At 40.1% G+C, this 18,575-nt stretch overlaps 1 protein-coding gene across 1 annotated transcript in view; it reads right to left on the bottom strand.

Moving 5' to 3' along the window:
- Nucleotides 1-16,269, bottom strand: part of LOC116729581 (multiple epidermal growth factor-like domains protein 9) — a 35,607-nt gene extending 19,338 nt beyond the window's left edge. The window contains exons 1-2 of the mRNA XM_032578225.1: nucleotides 15,579-16,269; nucleotides 10,390-10,594 (exon numbers count right to left, since the gene is read on the bottom strand). Coding sequence (XP_032434116.1) covers nucleotides 10,390-10,594; nucleotides 15,579-16,125 — 752 coding nt within the window. The 5' untranslated portion in view covers nucleotides 16,126-16,269. The remainder of the gene's footprint in view (nucleotides 1-10,389; nucleotides 10,595-15,578) is intronic.
- Nucleotides 16,270-18,575: the final 2,306 nt, after the last annotated feature.

Below are 18,575 nucleotides of genomic sequence, written 5' to 3' on the forward strand. Positions count from 1 at the left end.
AACAGTTAAATTAAAGTAAAAAAAAACCAACAAAAAAACAGATAGTGTTTCTGCATTGTGAACTTCCAGATCACCTGAAGTCTCAGGTCAGAAGGGCAGACAGTAGATGGCTCCAATAACTGCACACAATGCTGACACAAAATGAGTTTCCTGGTTTTAGTGACCACTATGCTGGACAAACCCCTTCTGAAAGATTTCGATGTGGACTCTAAATCAATATGATCCAGCTATGTTTGCTGTAAAGAATACAAGTCCCAAATGAATATGTAGTTATACCTAGAGATCAAATCTGTCCATTTCAGTCCACCCTGGTCCTCCACATGCCCTACTTCCCTCTGTCAGGGATCTGCAGCCACACACAATATAAATAATCCCCTCTGAAGAATAAATGGGAATTAAAATCACAGAACAACATCGTCGAACTTTGAGCCCATAAGCCATTCTAAGCAGAGCTGCGTTCTGTGGACGGAGGCCTACGGAAACGTCCCGTAAACAGAATGTGGAAGTTGGTTTGGTCCAAGGTTTAATAGGATGAATCCAGTTAAATCCTGATTTATACCAGTCCACCCAAACCGACTGGAGAGCTGATGGACATTATCTGCCTTTTAGTGGCTGGACTATAGGAGTTTAATAGATTTTGACTCCTAACCAGGCCAGCTGGTTTTAAGGACTTGTTTATTGCTTTCATTGGTTTCATTGGCACATTGTGATTTTTTATGACAGAATGTGGCAATGGAATTTATGACACTTTCTTATGTACTTTTTTTTTTCCAAAGAAAGAGTCTGGGAGTTGATGCATGGACACCATGAACAAAGTCTGCATGTCCTTCATGCAAAAAAGGAAAAGAGACCCTAATTATGATCACATTCACAAAATAATAAATGTTCAAAACCTTGTCTGGACGATTCTAAAGTCAACTCCTAGAAATATTTTTGTGCTTCATGATATTTTCCTCCTGACTCTGTTCTGTTCTGTTCTAATTTGACATTTTTATAGCTTGTGTTGAAGCCTAAAAGCAACCAGGGTAGCAACAGCTGATCTACAAACTACACCAAGACTGGATGGTCATTTCCTTTCTGTGCCAAGCAAAGAGAATCCGAGTGAGTTTTGGAGGCATTCAATAACACCTAGAAAACATTTTCTGATCATTTGATCAATTCAATTCAGATATAATTGATCCCCCACACACAGTATTGTTCGGGGGGAAAGGTGTGAGCAGCACATACTGTACATGAGGACCCGCCTACTGACTCTGATTGGTTGTTACTGACCGGGAGGCGGGAGCAGTGTATTTTTGCAGATGGCAGTAGAACCACTGGGAGCGGCCAGAGGAGTTTGATCATTTCCACACACTATATTTGTCTTATTTTTTACTGTAAGAACATTGTGACAGTTTTAACTAATAAGTAAAATATGTGTTTTTCTTACAGTTATCTAGTGCAACTTTAAGATGTGATGCAGGAAAAGATCCCAGATGGCCAACAGCATCTGATTTCTGAGTTTATAACCAACAATCCTGAATTATCTCTTTTCAACCTCTTATATCAACAACAACAAATAAGAAAAGGATTAAATGAATAAAGGCCTTTTACAAATTACATCATCATTTCTTTCTAATAAGCCTTCACCTTACAAGCAGAAACCATTTCCATTTGGACTCATTAGGAAGTCAGCCTGCCATCAGCCACATGGCTGCAGAAGAAGACTGGGATGAAGCCAGAGGCCCCCAGAGGGCCCGGCAATCCCCCTGATAATTTGTGCCCTCTTGACCGCCAGAAGGGGGGGAAGAGGGGGCGTTATTATTGTTTTGAGTGATTTCACTGTACCGTGTTGGCGCAGCTGCTGCGTGCAAGATCTGCACATTAAGTAGGTCAGTATTACAGGGGCGACAAAGCTTAACCCCATTCTGCTGCTGCTGCTGCTTCCCTGTTGGCTGCTGCATGTGTGGCTCCAGAACATCCAACATCCTCACTGCAGCATTGGGGGAGCAGGGGGGGGGGGGGGGGGGGTCGAGGGAAACCAACCAGTGCACTACCCTGTGCTGTTTCTGATGAATTCATGGGCCAGCAGCTAGATCCTGAAAGGGCGTGTCGGATGAGCCAGTCTCCCAGCAGACTGTCTTGGCTCAGATCAGCCTCATTCTGAGCCAGGACAGCCTGGACACGCTCAACTACCTACACAAAGAGCCAGTTCTGAGGTCAAAGGTCAAGAACGTTCTACGTCAAGCAGTTAAAAAGGAATCCAGATGCTGTACTTTGTTTAACTTACTGGTACTTTGTTTTACTTTGTTTGTGTTGAGAACACAAACAAAGGTGATTGCCAGGTTAATCACAACCTATCTTGTAAAATCAGGTGGAAAAGAAACTTAAATACTGATACTTATATAGAAAATTGAAAGGTTAAAACTCACTGTGTCCTTAAGAACATTGAAGATGAAGATGAAGCCGTGTCAAATCTGAATAAAACTTAACGCATCAAAAATGATTTATACCTTCCTCAATAATCAGTGGTGATCTATTTAACTATGTTACAGCATCAAACCCTTCTAATAATTACCTACCATCTTTTTGTACATCCCTTCTGGTATTTTGATGATTTATCTTTGGCAATGAGCTGCAAGTCTTTGAGGCTGGAAGGCCTGCTTGCCATCACCCTAATCTTGAGCTCCCTCCACAGATTCTCAGTCAGACGGAGGCTGGTACTCTGGCTGAGCCACTCGAAAATGTTCATATTACTCCCAGTGTTAAGACACATGCTGATCAAATGAAAAAATACTTTAACCCTCAGAATAATTCAGGGCTTGAAGCAGCCATTTTCAGACAAGAAATATATTAGTTTGTTTGCTGTGTCAGTCTGCCTTAGTGATGAGCTTCATTCTAATGGAAATGCCAAAACGTCACCAAAATCTTCTTCAATTATCCAGATTATTATAGTATACAAGATGAAACGAGCAGTAACATCATGATGCAGGTCAGAGTTTTCTATCAGAAGCTACAGAGATGAAAACCATTGAACGAACTGAATGAAACCTAGAGACATGTCTAGGCCTACATGTCAGAGATATACACTAGCTGTGTAACCATTGTCCTTATAATTGCACAATTTGACAATTCGAAAATAAATTTGCTTAATGGAAACACTGCAAATTATAAAAAAAACTAACTTTCTACAAAAACTTTGATGCTAGGATGAGATGGTTTTTTGACCATATCAAAATTGGTTTATTTTGCAATACTGCATTGGAACAACTTTTTTCCTCATGATCAACAACCAGATGTTGCCAGTGGTGCAAACCACGAAGAAGACGACAACAGGAAGTATCTGGAGAATTATGGCGCAGCATGTTTTTTAATGATTATTGCGAAAACAAACTTACTCACGTATGATTTTAATTGCATTTCTTATTTAATGAAAATGTTGCAATTGTGAAATTGACAGAAATAGACAGGATTTTGCACACATTGGTAATGAAAGTGTAGCCACTATCTCTGCTGCTCCCAATCTCCCAGTGTTTACTTTTTGCTTTAATTTACCCTTCAATTTCCTTTTTTTTCTTTTCTTTTAAAACTTCATAATCAATAATGTTTTACATCTGAAGCACATCAAGCCTTGAAGATACCAAATAAGGTTGGAGCTCACCAGTCATCTGCAGTCTGATGTCTACATTAAGTTTGCACAATAACTAGTCAGTTCTGTGTCTTATTTGTAATTTCTAGAAATATACAAAAATACTGACAATTACTTGAAAATGAGGAAGCATCTTCTCTCACTTTGTCATATTAATCATATTAGCTTTTCATTAATATCAGTACAAGTTTCCATTGCTTATAAATGGAGTTTTATCAAATTAGGTGACACAGAAAGTGAAAAAGCCACATAGATAATCAATATTCATTCCAGATTCAGATTTTTCCATCCTCTATGATATGACACAGACAGTGCAGCTGACCTCAATAAACAGCTCAAACAACGCTATGACAGATACACATCGACAAAAACATCTAACCACTGTACGTACATCCCATGATCGGCAGACCTTCTGCAGGCAGAGTGTGAGGGAGAGGGGAACATCTCTCAGGGCCTGCTGGGAAAACTGAACGGCATCATAATAAGAAGTGTCACCAGGCGTCTCCAGAGCTGCTAACCCTGAAGGAATGTCTGGGTTCCAGGGAAGTTCAGACCAGAATTCCAGGGTTGGATGGTCGTGTCTGGAAGGATCTGGCAGCAACAAATGAACACTATTTCCAGTGCAGCCAGTGCAGTGCACCATTCCTGACTCTGACAGATTCCACACACCTGGTGGTCCTCTATTTCTGCCTTATACTATAAAATAAGGCAAACATTTAACATCTTTTGTTCCAGGGGAAACCGGACAGAAGGTCAGAAGCATTTACAATCCTTTGCTTTAAAACATAAGTTTATTAAGACATTGGACCAGATATTATCCAACACATGGAAAAGCCACTGGTAGACAACACAAAGAGTTCTATTCGATTATTGGCTGGTTGTGAAGAGTTCGAGTAACTCTTCATAGAACTCACTAATGAGCAGAATAAACAGTTCATTAGTCAAGACATCACTGTGAGCTCACAAGAGTTATACATGTCAAATCCATCCATCCATCCATCCATCCATCCATCCATCCATCCATCCATCCATCCATCCATCCATCCTCCCTCTAGACCTCTAGCAATAGAGAAAGACTCTTATCCTGGAAAAGACCAAGGGTGTCAAACTCCAGTCAATGATTTGTTGGACACCAGGGTTGGTGTCTTGCAACTTTAAGATGTGCCCTTGGACGAGCACACCAGAATCCAATGGCTGAGTTAGTATGCAGTTAAGTTCTTCAATGACCTGATTGTTTTAGTGGGGAATGTTGAAGACGAGACACATCGAAAAGTTGTAGGATGGCAACCCTCAAGGACCGGAGTTGGACACTTGTGCTCTAAAGGGTCTTTATCTGTCCCAGGGTCTCCGCCCAGTGATAAATGCTACGGGGCTTCAAAGGAAGGGGCCTGTGTAAGACCAGTGGCTCGGCATTGTGGCTGGTCTGAAACTCTAAGACTCTTAACCTTTTCCTATCCATTAACACACCTCGATAAAGGTCATGAAGACAACGATGCTCTTCCATGTGAACCTCGTACTGATTGAAGACAACTCAAAGTTAATTATTTAATTTTATTATTTTTATTTATTATTTTTAAAATAATATTTGAAGGTAAAATTTTATTATTTTACCTTCAAATTAAGGTATGCCACAGAGATATGTTAAGGTATACAAAGTATACCATACCATACAGCATTTCCTTCATTGTTCTAGTTCACACCACATAACCAGCTGAGCAAAGGTCGCAGCAGTATGAGTATCACGCTGATGGAAGGTGAGTTAATCTACAACCCTGAGCCTTAAAGAGGACTCGGCACTTTTTCTGTACAGACTGACGTTTGTTTACCAATTTCATGCAGCTGAACACTAACATTCAGTCGTTTCTTATACCAGCTTGTTGTAATGTTATTGGGATGTTATCTACAATGTATGTAGCAAGAAAGTATTGGTAGCAGAAACCAAGAGTTTCCCTTCCTGAGTTTTACAGAAGAGGCTCTGTGAACTCTGGCATTACAATCAGTCTTGTTACATAATGCTGCCTCCCATAAAGGTTGTGTTTGCTTCTTTAAAGAGAAACACAACAAAATAGTTCAGACTTCAAGCTTGTTGATCTTACTTTGCATCTGGTCTTCTTCTGACCAATCCAGATTCTCCAACTGTAGGTTTATTTTAGAAATGTGTCACCATGTGACATTTTGTTCCATGATTGCTGAAGTTCTGCAGATTTTTCTAAATCTTGATTAACCTAGTCCTGCATGGGCATGTATTTTCCGCTACTCTTTTAAACAGAGGGCCCTCCTAATTCAAGGGATTTTCAATATCATATAACTGTGGCTGTTGCTTTTGAGTTGACCTGGTAGGCAAGATATGAAGTTTGAGACACTGCAAACATGAAAACTGAGTGCTTACAAAACAATACATGTGTTATTTTTAAAACATTCCTCATGAACGCAGTATAGTTAGTAAAATTGGCATTATCCAGACCACAATGAGTAGGCCTGAATGTGGCCTGAATGTGGCACTTTAACACCATAGAAAGACAAAACATTAAAAATGGACATTTCAGAGTTTCCACACAAAGCTCATCTTTGTTTTAAATGAAAACCTTTATGTAGTCAAACAACTTTCTCACATTGCCAGCATTTAAAGAGATAACCCTGCTTCACACTAATCGGATTAATTGTGATGACTCAATTATTTAAATAATCAACTAATTTAGTAATTGATTAATCGCTAGCTGAAGACTACAGACTCAAAATATGGCCATATGCTTGAAGAACAACATATTCAGAGAAGTAATTAACCCAAAACTGTACAAAAATAGGTACATTTTGCATTTAGGATTAAAAAAATCCCTTTATGTCTGTAAATATGTTCTGCTCAGAGCTGCTCAACTAGCATAGTTTTACTTTTACCTGGTTCAAATTCAGTGAACAAAACTCCTATTAAGCACCTTTTGGTATCCAGTTATGAATAGGATTCAATGTTACTGTATTTTATGCAATAAGATGTTTATGTTCTTATTTTAAAAAGATGAATTAAATTATTTCTTCATTTGCATCTTTTAATTTGCTTAGAATAGAATAGAATAGAATAGAACATACTTTATTGTCTCCAGAGGGAAATTTGTTATGGACTCAGAAGGGTTTTTATTGGATTGTAGCAGCTGCCCAAACAAACAATAAATACACGTACAGTACATATAAACGTAAACACAAGAGTTTAAAAACAACAACAAAACACCAAAAAGTATTTCTAATAAAATAAGCTTAACAGGTGAAATGAAAAATTTGCAGAATGTGCCAACTTTTTATTTGATTGATTAATCAAGAGACTAACTAATTACTAGCTGCAGTCCTTTTTCATGCTAACCCTCTGTGAGATACAACATATTTAATCTGACCCCCACCAATCTGATCTTTGCTGAGCGGCTTTGGGCTTTGTGTAACTTCACCAATTGCTGCCATGTTGATCCAAAGATTTAGGTGAGCTGTGCCAATCTGAGGTGCTATCATATATTTTTATTTTATAATAGCTGGTACATAGAAGGACATTCAGATTTTGATGTATTGAAGAACTTTTTATTCATATATTCCTTCCTCTTTCTGCATAGCGCTGCCGATTCTGGAGTCGTTGCTAGTAGGTGTGTATATACATCACCACAAAAATACTGTATGTGAAAACTCCAGATATTTCATTCATAATAGATACGCAAGATTAAGGCGCAGACCGATTCCATCACAGCTCATTACTTAATGGGAAAGATTTGTAAAGAAGCAGGCTGGAGGGTGGGGTGTCTGGGGGGCAGCTGGCTAATCTGTGGAGTTTACAGTGGTAAGCTCTAGGATGGGGTAAAGCAGGCTAGCAGGGTTTATCTGAGTCCAGGCCCAGAACATCAGAGTGAGACCACAAGAACCTCCAGAACATCAGAGTGAGACCACAAGAACCTCCAGAACCACAAGAACCCTCTGATGTCTGAACCTAGGAAACCTACACAGCTTCACCCAGATGTCAAACATCTGCTGCGTTTCCAGACAGGATTCATTACACCTTTTAGAGTTATGTACGTATGGATGTGTATGCAGTGACGTGTTTCTATGAGAATGACAGCACACATCCTCCACACTACAGTGGACACTGACTCAGCCTGCTGGAGGGCAGCAGCAGCAGCAGCAGCAGCAGCGTTTCTTTTCCTAGAAACAGGCAGGAGGCATAGAGATTATTTTAACTACTTTTCTAACCACCGCTCCCCCCAACCCACTCCCTACACACACACACGCACACCCCCCCACACACCCCCCCACACACACACAGCTTTCAGTTCTTGTGACTTGTGGGGAAGCTGTATGTAAAATGTGCAGTCTGTGCACCGGCTCTGATTTCAGACAGTAAGCAGGGTGAGCCATTATTCCTCCTGAATGACGGGTTGGATCAATGCTCAGAACCAGGATCAGGCCGGGTTCTGATGTACACAGCATCTGGAGGAGAACTGAGCTGTGGAACACCGCGACCCGGCCCTCCATGCTGGAGGTCATCAGTCTGGTTCAGGACGTTGTGGTGTATTGTGGAGCAAGCGCTGCGTCAGAAGGTTGAAACTACCTCTCACTTGTCAGATCTCAAACTGTGTTGTCAGAGTTTTTACAACATGTCTGCATATCAATAACTAATCAAACATAAACCATACATGACTTACAATACATGACTTATCTAAACCCATTTAAAATTCCACAACAGCTTCTTTCCTCAGGCTGTCAGAGCCCTGAACACACACACACACACACACACCTCCATAACATGCTTTCCCCTCAGCCCAGTACGTAAACTCATTACTGACTATGGACTTTAAGACTTTTGAAAATGCGGCCTTGAAGTCAAATAATCAAACAACAGAAGTATTAGAAATTGAAGAACTTCCAACAGCAATTATTACATGATGTCACTTCCTCTGTCTCATTCATGATGCGTTTCAAAGTTCTGTTTCCTGCTCAAACCATTTTCTGTGAAATATTGTTGTTGGCGCTTTTACTGTTAGTAGTAAAGTTTTTATTATTGCTACTGCTACTTGTTTTAACTGTCCTCTGAAGTCAGCACGCAATGCCATTTTGTTATGCAACATGCCTCGCAGGAAGTTGATGATCACTGCACTATTATGACGTGGTTGTGGTTGCGATACATGGATCCTGACATTTTTATTTTATTAGATTAAGACTATATGATTTTTGCAATTACAGACACTTTAAAGTTCTTTGAGAATAACATTAATATGGTCATTAAATGTAATTATGTAATTATATGAGCATCTCAAACAAATACACACTCAGGTTGATACCAAAACATACCAAGAGGCCAAAAGGTTTGACATTATTCACATACTGACAAGTTTCATGCATTTAACTGTGTGATAGTAAAGGAATAGTTCATGTTTTTAAGCTGGAGCTCTTTAAAAAATAAAAGAATATTCTAACTTATTGAATATGACTGTATGTGGTTGCTCTGATGGATTTTCACTGTCCTTTATGGCCACACCTGATGAAGATCCTAAAGCTCAGTCAGTCATATGTACAATTACACACAAAACATTTCAGCAAAAAAACCCCAAAAACATCTGAAATGAGCGTCAAGACCTGCTGGCTGAACAAAGCCTCTTAGGATAACTCCTCCACCTGTTTGCTGGTGCAGAGCCTGCATACAGCTGTTGCCCTCCTACTAAAAGCAGTTTTTCCAAATAACTGCAGTATTTAATTTGCACAGTGAATTAACTCTGATTTCCAAATTTAATGCAGGCAGGTTGAGGACATCTGAAGTGCTGGATGTGGCCTGTGGGCCCTTCGATGCCCAGGTCTGAGATAGTTACGCTGGTAACATTATACTCAACGTTTCAACTTATATTATGTGCATCCACTATGGAGAGTTCACCAACTGTTAGCTGGAAAGCTAATGTGTAGTTCCTCAAAATACAGGCCAAAAGAAAGTGATTTACTGCAGGTGTGACTATTTACTCCTTGTAGCCTCAAAAACAAAGAGATAAAGCCAGCTTAGTGATTTCTACTGGATGCTTAGATTCAAGGATAGCAGCTGCTAACCGTAAGAAATGATAACAAAGACTGCGACATAAAACTGACAACGATTTTCAGTCACAATAAAATAAAAATCAGGGTCAAGGTTGTTCCCTTTTTATTAGAACCTTTGTTAGAGTGCTCCTGAAACCCCCACCCCAGCCACCTGCAGAACATAAACCTTTGGGGTTGAATAGTAAACAGTCATATTAGCATTCAGTTGCCTATCAAATGGCTCTCTGGTGGTTGTGTGTGAGTGTGCATGTGTGTGGGTGCGTGTGCGGGAGTGTGTGTGTGTGTGTGTGTGTAATGTTTGGGGGGTAGGGGGGTTTATGGGTTGCAGTTTAATAAGCGCTGATGAGAACAAAACACCCTGGTGCACATGTTCATTTTCAGGTGCTGTGTTCAGGTCTGCTGTGGGCTCACAAGTTTACATACCCCAACCCAATGTCCTACATACAGGCTCTGGGATGGACAGCAACAGTTCACCGACAGGAAGAGTCAAAGTAGACACATTGAAAATGAATAAATGTTTAATTTAGTTTTTTTGTGTGCATGTCTCACTTTTTTTTTAAAAAATGATACAGATATGGCTAATATTTTAGTTCAGTCTGTCATTAGATTGTGGTTAACTGTAGCACAAACACTGCTGAGGTCTTGGCAAAAACAAATGTTGCTAAAGTTAAAGTACGCCTTCGGGTTAAAGGAAAGAAAAGCATCCTGACCTGTCACAGTCCGGGCTTACGGCCCCGAAAGAGTCGCAGGAGCAGGGCAGACAGCCGCTGGTGCCGTTAGTGAAATACTCCTCCTCACACTCCTCACACTGCAGGCCCGTGTAGCCCAGCAGGCAGGAACACTGACCCGTGCTCTGGTTGCATACGTCTGGATCCGAAATTCCTTCAGTGCCGCTGCTGCAGTTACACACCCCCTCTGGTTGGCGAGGAGGGTAGAGATCAGCAATGAAAGAAGAAGGACAAAGTATGTAAATATCCTATTTGATGTAAGACAACAGGCAGAAAGTGGTTTATTATAGAGTGCTGCACCATGAGCTGCAGGTATATGAACAGAAATAAGTTCAGACACCCAAACATGGCCTACGGAGGCTGTTTTTAATAAAACAGTGTCTACAGCACCAGTATGGAGAAGATCTGAAACAATGCAACCCAAACATTTTTTAAAGAAGTGAAACACCACACAGTATTCCAAAACAACAAGGCATTTTTGAAACAGTTTTTATGTCACAGATTCACAGAAGAGTCATTCACTAAAGAATACAATGCAGCATTTAACATGGACCGCTTTACTTTATTCTGCTTACTATCATCAGCACATAAATAAGGTTTTTTTTCATGAACATCAGTCTGATTATGGGACATTTGCATGTTTGGTTTCCCACTCAATCAGTCATAGTCTGTCCGGGTTGAACAACTGTCATATTCGACTTTGCAGAGTGAGCTATTTTGTTTTATTTTGCAATAATAAATCATGTGTATTTGCACTGTTCATCACAGCTCCATTATCTGTCTAATTTTATTCAATAAACATGTTCCCCCTGGCTCAGATTATTAAGTATTATCACGTCTCTTGTGATATGCTGACATCATGGAATTTTAGATTTCAAGTCACTGTATGAGCACAGTCCCTTTTAGCTACTAAGTATGTCCACAGTACAAGTGAATGGGTTGGTTAGAATGTTCATCTTAATGCAAACAGGGCAGAAGTCCCTACTTTGAACCGGATCAAATGCTCTTTATCAGGCCTCTGCAGAACATCGACATGGAAAAACACCCCATGAGTGGGGTGAGTCTACTATTTCATTCAGATCAGACTGAAAAAGGAAAGGAGTGGTCTAAAGCAGAATCTAATTATTTGTGAGGTCAAAAGACACAAGCTGAAATGATTTTTCTTCAATATTTTGAACTGTTAAACCTTGCTATAATAACAGCAAGTCAGTGCCCCGCCCTCTTGGTATAATCTTTTTTGTGAGGCTGGTGTAAACAGTGAATAGGGAAGCAGTTAATCCAGCATGCTTCATAAACCTGTACAGTCCAATGTTGGTGTTAACTACCAGGCTTACATTCCTTTTGAGCAATGCTGCTTAATATTTCCACCTTTAGTGACAATGGAACATTGTTTTGGGGAATATCTGCAGGGAAATTGCACACAGCAATGGACTAAACATGAACATGACGGAAATGTTCTGGAGTTGTTGGCAGCCCCAGTGAGAGAGCAAAGTGCAGTATGACTGAGGAAGGAGCAACAACTCATTATTGTTCACAACCTCATGTGCAAAATTAAAAAGTCAAACTTGTTTTGGCACCTTTTCTGAAGTACAGAATAATCTCTAGTCCCATGTAGAGATACGTGTTAGACCAAACCGAGTTGATCGAACCTGAACATATGATGTCAGGCACGTGAATGATAACCCTTTAGAGTACAGAGAGGTAATCTATTATTTATCTGATGTTAAGTTAGGTGTGGCAACTGAAGGCGCCGCTGTTTGTCTTCATTCTGCGCTGAGCAGACAAAGAAGTCAGACAGTTCAGGTGGAAAAAAAACATCTGAATTTTTATTGGAATGTTGCTCAGGCATCCCATTCTGGATTACACTCTGGTTCCACTGCAGCTTGTGTGTTTATGTAACAAAGGCAGTTGTGCTGCTCTGTAGAGTACAGTCTAACGGTCTGTCGCCTGTGATCACCCCTGAAGAAGCGTGACACGCAAAGAATGTGTCTCATTCCGCACAGCCACTACAGTTCCTGCTCGACCTCCAGCTCCTCCAGGTGGATAACGGGAATCCAGAGGTGCTTCTCCAAAGTTACACAACAGGTTTGATGCAGATCAGACTGGATCTGCATCACGTACGTTGCAGTGAGGCAGAGTTCACCTCCTTCCTGTCCTGTAAGCTGACTGTAACACAGCAACCCCCCCACCCCCCCACCCAGCCCCCACAGATAACACTAACCACTCGCCACAAAACCTTCAGCTACTACAGCGAGCATTTTCCATATTTCATATAGAGCAAATCAAATTTGACAGTAAAGTGGGAATAATACATCTAATGGTACATAGAGCCTTGTCTCCACTGAGAGGTATGTCGTGAGTTGGTGTGGTTTAATAAGCTATTTTGTCTGTTTCCATTCCAACCGACCCGTATGAACCTGGGCCCCCTTCAAGTGTAGGTCCATAGGATGATGGGACAGTACGGCTAGAGTGGAGCTTTTGTTGCCACACAACATAGTCCATTAACTGGGGGAACAGGAAAAATGTCACTGGTTGTGACAAGCACAAGATACACACTTGATCACAGTGTGAATGAGAATGACTGATTTCATTGTAAAGAGTCTTTGAGTGTCCTACTAAATCGATATGCAAGTCTGATGTCATTTCTTTTTCATTTCATTGCACTAGTGCAAAGTTTCCTCCAGAAAACCTGCTAAGCACTAGGGCAGTCCACCAGCAGCCCACCATGTTTTTCTATTAAAAAACTTATAATACCTACACTAGCAGGTATCATAAGTTGTAAACAATAGCAAGTGAGGCCAACAGGCAGGAGGAGGGACAGCATAATTGATGAGCACCTCCTTGTGCCCAGTTCAATGTGTCAGCTATAAACCTAGCTTAATCCAAGGGGCAAGTAGAGACTGGTGTTCCACCAGGCTTATGATACACTGCGGGAAACCTGCTAGCATGTCACGTTACTCGTTGCATTACCATGTTAAGCATTTGTGTTGAACACCGTCTGCCCAGTGGTAGTCCAACTGACAGTGGAAACGCTCTCCTGAACGCGACCGACCACTAAGTATTGTGCTGAGCTGCACCGACCCGTTTTTGGTTAGTTTTTTTATCTCGCTTTTTAATAATTATACTGTTGGTTATGTTTATAATTTTGCATAGTAACAAATAAAGTTCTCAAATAAAAAAATGGCTACCTGAGCTACAATACAAAAATAGGGGAGCAGTCATTAGGCATGAAATTACGTTTGGATAACAACAAGCAGTTTTACTGACTATAGGTCAATCCATACCTGCTCTGAGAACCAGTGAGATATCTTAAGAAATTGTCCGTACAGTAAAGAGAGCTGATTTTATAACTGCAATGAAAATATAGCAGGATATCATCTAGTTATTATGGGTCAATCTTTCAGATCTGCTGACAGTCAACAGGCTCCACCTGGGCTCATGACCACAAACAATGGAAACTTGATGTAATATAAGAGCCTCACAAAGATGTACACCTGAATTAAAATACGCAAAATTTGAGCACATTTACGAATATTTATTTCTAAGGTTCGTCAAAGTACTTATTGACTAGGGCTGCAACTAACAATTATTTTAGTAGTTGATTATTAAAATTGCCACATTCCACAGTTTTTTTGTTTAACCACTTAATACAATATTAGAAATAGATTTAAATATCCAAATAAACAAACAATCAATTCCTTTTTTAAATAAGAAAATCAATATTTTATTGCCTAAAAGGCAGTAATGCAACATTGCTTTACTATGCCATTTGAGGACTTCTGGATAAAATATCTTTACAAACTTAAATGCAACATGTATAAATATATTTTTGTAGACTTTTGGATTAATTACTTCTTTGAGATATTGTCTTTCAGCAAATGGCCTTTTTTGAGTCTGTATACCCCAGTTAGCAATTAATTGATTACTAAATTAGTTGAGGGTGGTTTCATATTCATCACTATTAACCCAATTAATTATTACAATTCCATTAATGACCAAGAGAAATAAACTGAAACTCAATGGACGCGTATCTGGGTTCAAACTACAGATTGTTGTTAGGAATGATATGGAAGTAGACCGGAATAAAATGGCAACATGTGGGTACAAAATGGGGGAATGAATGGGCAAACTGACCCCGAGCATTGGTATTCACGCATTAGCTAAGGTCTCCATCTTTTTAGGCCAAACAGTCGATCAGAACAGAGAATGGTTCACAAAAGCACAGTGGAAGAAAACAGACTGCTATTAAAGCACTAACACCATTACAGAAACACGATATGGCTAAATGTGGCTAAAAGGCCTGTTGTTCGGGGCTGAGGTAACTACTTAGCAAAAAGAAATCTCAGGATTAAAATAATGAGATTTAGACCAGCATAAACAAACAAACAAAAAAAAAACCCACTTCTGTATGCTTAAGAGCCTCTTGTAAATTGGAGAAATCTACCATATAGTAAAAAAAGAAAAAAAATAGGTGGGATTTTCTCTAAGAGTCAATCTGGTTCAAAAGCGTTCAGCATCTGTCTGCTGCTGACAGAACAACACATTCACATGGAGGGTGGGATGTGTGCGGGGTGTGAGAGGGGAGGGGCCCCACTGTCATTGCTCATTCATGGCTTCAGCCTGCCTGGCCATTTTGGTTGGATGGCCTTGTTCTGATGCTGAACATGCCATCAAAACAACAATCCAGACAGGGTGAAGCAGCTGATCGCTGCTGCCTTCCTGCTTTCTCTCCAGACGCATTTGGTTTCTGAAGGGACAGAGAGGATTTACCGAGCAGCAGCATCAGAACCGCCATCCACCCCCTCACGGCTCCCCCTCCTCCTGCAGCCCACTGGAGTGTGTGGATCATCTTCTAATAAAAAGGCCTGCAAATTACATCAAAGGCCAAGCAAGAGCACCTGCATTATGCACCCTGTGAATATGGAATGTGTATCATTTAGCGGGCTTTTGTGATGTGAAAGGGTGCAGTGCAGAAACTGGTGGTCTGCCTATTGTTGCCATCTTTTTATGGTCGCTGTCTGCGTCAAAATGACAGACAGCGCGAGCCTCCAGCAGCCTTAGTCAGTGAACACACTGGCGCCGTGTTTGTTACTGTATGCAACACAAACCCAACTGAATAATAAAAAAAAAACAACAAAAAGAAAAACAGCAACTCATCCCAGATCGCTCACCTTGACTGTTCTCTACTGAGGTAACAGACGCATCAGCGTTATCTGCAGCCCAGGCATCGTTGGTGGTGTGCTGGGAAACCATGGACACCATGGTCTGCAGCATCTTCTCCGGGCTAAAAAGTGATGTCTGAGCATCGGTGGAGCGTTTGCGCGACAAGGTCAGCCGGGAACTCGGCGCTGTTATTTGCTCCTTAATGGGGGAGATTATTCCAGCGTCTGGGGTGGCAGTGGTGCGACTGGTGGTGGTTGTCGGGTCCGTTGTTGGAGGCTGGAAGGTGGTCGCCTTTTCAGAGCCAGGGCTGCCGGGGCTTGTCGGGTGGGATGTGATTCCAGCCGGGGGAGCGGACAGGGTTCTGGTCCCGGGTGAAGCAGCGCGAGGCTCGCCGGTGCGAAAGGCGTCCCAGCCGCCTGAGCCGGGCTTCCTGCTGGAGATAGACGACGCATCGCTGGGACTGATGCGAGGGGCAGATTCCGAAAACCCAATATATCCGTAGAGAATGAGTAGCAGGGCTGGGGATATGTACATCATTGAGGACGTTAAGCTCATACTCGCTCTCAGCTCTCCATGTATAAGCCCCGGTAACGGTCTCCCTCAGACCCGGCCCTGAATAAACGCGTACTCCACCATTGATGTCCCCCGGCGGTGTAACGCTGCTGTTTGTTACCGACAATATTCAGCCTCACTGCAACCTAGCTGCTGACAGGGACTGACGGGTTCGACAGCCAATAGGAGCACTGGGGGACTGTCTCTTAGAGCTGTTTTAGTTGCTGATTGGACAATCCTTTAACATGGTTTTAACGTGTAGAGGATTATCAAACGACCCTACTACACTGTCCAACATCTTCATTTAAATATCCTCATTCATAAATTTATCAGTTTATTTTTCTGTATTTTATAATAATAGGCCCGCTAGTTATTGTACTTTGTCTTATACCCGGAACAGATTATGAAGCGTTTTTACCCTGGAGGTTTATTTGTTTTGTCACAAGCTTGTTCGGGTTTTTACTTCCAACAGGCTATGACAGGGGAATGACATGTTCTGGCTTGTTTTATAAATACTTTTTCCAATAGTCATATTTGACAGTTAATTGATATCCTGTTTGTGGTCGTTTTATATTTCATTTTTTAAAAATCAGTTGGATTATGAAATAACTAGAAACTTCCTGTTAACGGTTTGCTTAAATTAAATACTACAAAGGTGTCTGAGAGATGCTTTCCTCCCAGACACCTTACACCTTACACACACCCTCCTACAAAAGACAGTACAATTAATATAACAATTAATTAAATATATAGCCTAATTAATTTTCACTTTCTTAAACATATATGTATGTACTTATATTTGTATGTACATATATATTAAAACGCACATTTGGTGCGTTTTAATGTTTAAGAAAGTGAAAATTAAGTCTTGTTTCTGATAGGAAATTTTACATACTGTTTATATGGCTTCTGTTTCTATAGCCGGATTATATTGCCTCCTGGTGGTCAAAACATGTAAACAGCTGTTATTGCGTCATGATAATTACTATGGATGGATGGATGGATGGATCAAAATCTTCTATTGAAGAGGTAGGACCTAAATTATTGAAGGGCCGAAGCTGTGACACCCACCCACTAGTCAAACCTACAGATAAGGATCTCATGACCTGGTGTGTCAAAGATAAATTGTAAATCTAATAGTACAAGTAATACACATTAATCATAGTCTATTATCAAAAAATAGCATAACAAAATGTCAACAAAGCAAACTGAGTGTTGGGATGAGTTTTAAACTCAGACTTGAGTTTAATGATTATCAAAGAAGAAAAACAGTAAGGAGTTGACAATTTTCCTGTAAGCTCTGACCAATATATTGTCTAGTGGGATCAGAAAATCACTTCTTGAGATGAACTTCTAAAACATATAACCATTCATAATTCTATGGCTGATTACAGTTATTTTACATTGTATCTAAATCTATTGCTGGCATTGATCTCAGTGTCAGATGAAGTAGCTTTAGTTTTATTTTGCATTTGCACAATTACTGATAAATTCAGTTAATCATGAGTTCAACTACTCATTTATTTCTGTTACAGATTGTTTGGTGATGTTATTTTCTGGTTTCAGGATTTAATTTTTCCTGCAGTTGTCATTGGATGTTTCCCAGGTGAAAAGGGATTAGATGGAGGCTAACATTATCAGCATATCAATATACAATCTCACACACTTGAATTCCTTCCCTTCTGATGCTTTGCCTGTTCCAACAATCTATTTGACTATGTATTTAAGTCTTACTTTTGTTCTACAAAGACGTTTCTTGTCATATGCCCTGTTTTTATTTATTTATTCATATTTTTTCCATAACAAAACCAGTACACATGAAATATACATTTGTGAAAACATAGCAAAAAAAAAAAAACCCACACCTAGTAGACACAATGAATCACAACGGCTTATACAAAAACATGCAGTGAGAAAATAAAGTAAGTAAGTAAGGTTTATTTATAAAGCGCTTTTCACAGACATAAAATCACAAAGTTCTGTACAATAGAAATCAGCCTTAAAACCACACAAAACATAAATAAAAGCCTCGGAAAATAAATATGTTTTTAGTTGCTTTTTAAAAACCTCAACAGTGTCAGTAAAACTGAGCTGAAAGGGTAAACTGTTCCACAACTTTGGGGCCACCGAATGACAGGCCGGGTCCGCTTTAGTTTTTAACCGTGTACGTGGAACAACCAGAAGACAATTAAAAGTTTTGAACGTTCTTCAATTAATGTTTTAATAAGTTTAAGAAGGAGAGTTTTGGTCACGTCTATGTGTAAAGAATATGAAGCTTTACATCATAAGACGTTAAGAATCCTATTTGATATACATTAATTGAGCTTAATATAAATGTGCTGATTCCCAAATAAATAATAATGATATAGTTTTGCACAAATGACATTTGTCTCCATCAAATATGAATTGATCATTTTTAAATCTCTTTGAGATAAAGTCTTCATTTGTCCTGT

The sequence above is a fragment of the Xiphophorus hellerii genome, chromosome 12 (genome assembly GCF_003331165.1).
Source record: "Xiphophorus hellerii strain 12219 chromosome 12, Xiphophorus_hellerii-4.1, whole genome shotgun sequence".
Lineage (NCBI taxonomy): Eukaryota > Metazoa > Chordata > Actinopteri > Cyprinodontiformes > Poeciliidae > Xiphophorus > Xiphophorus hellerii.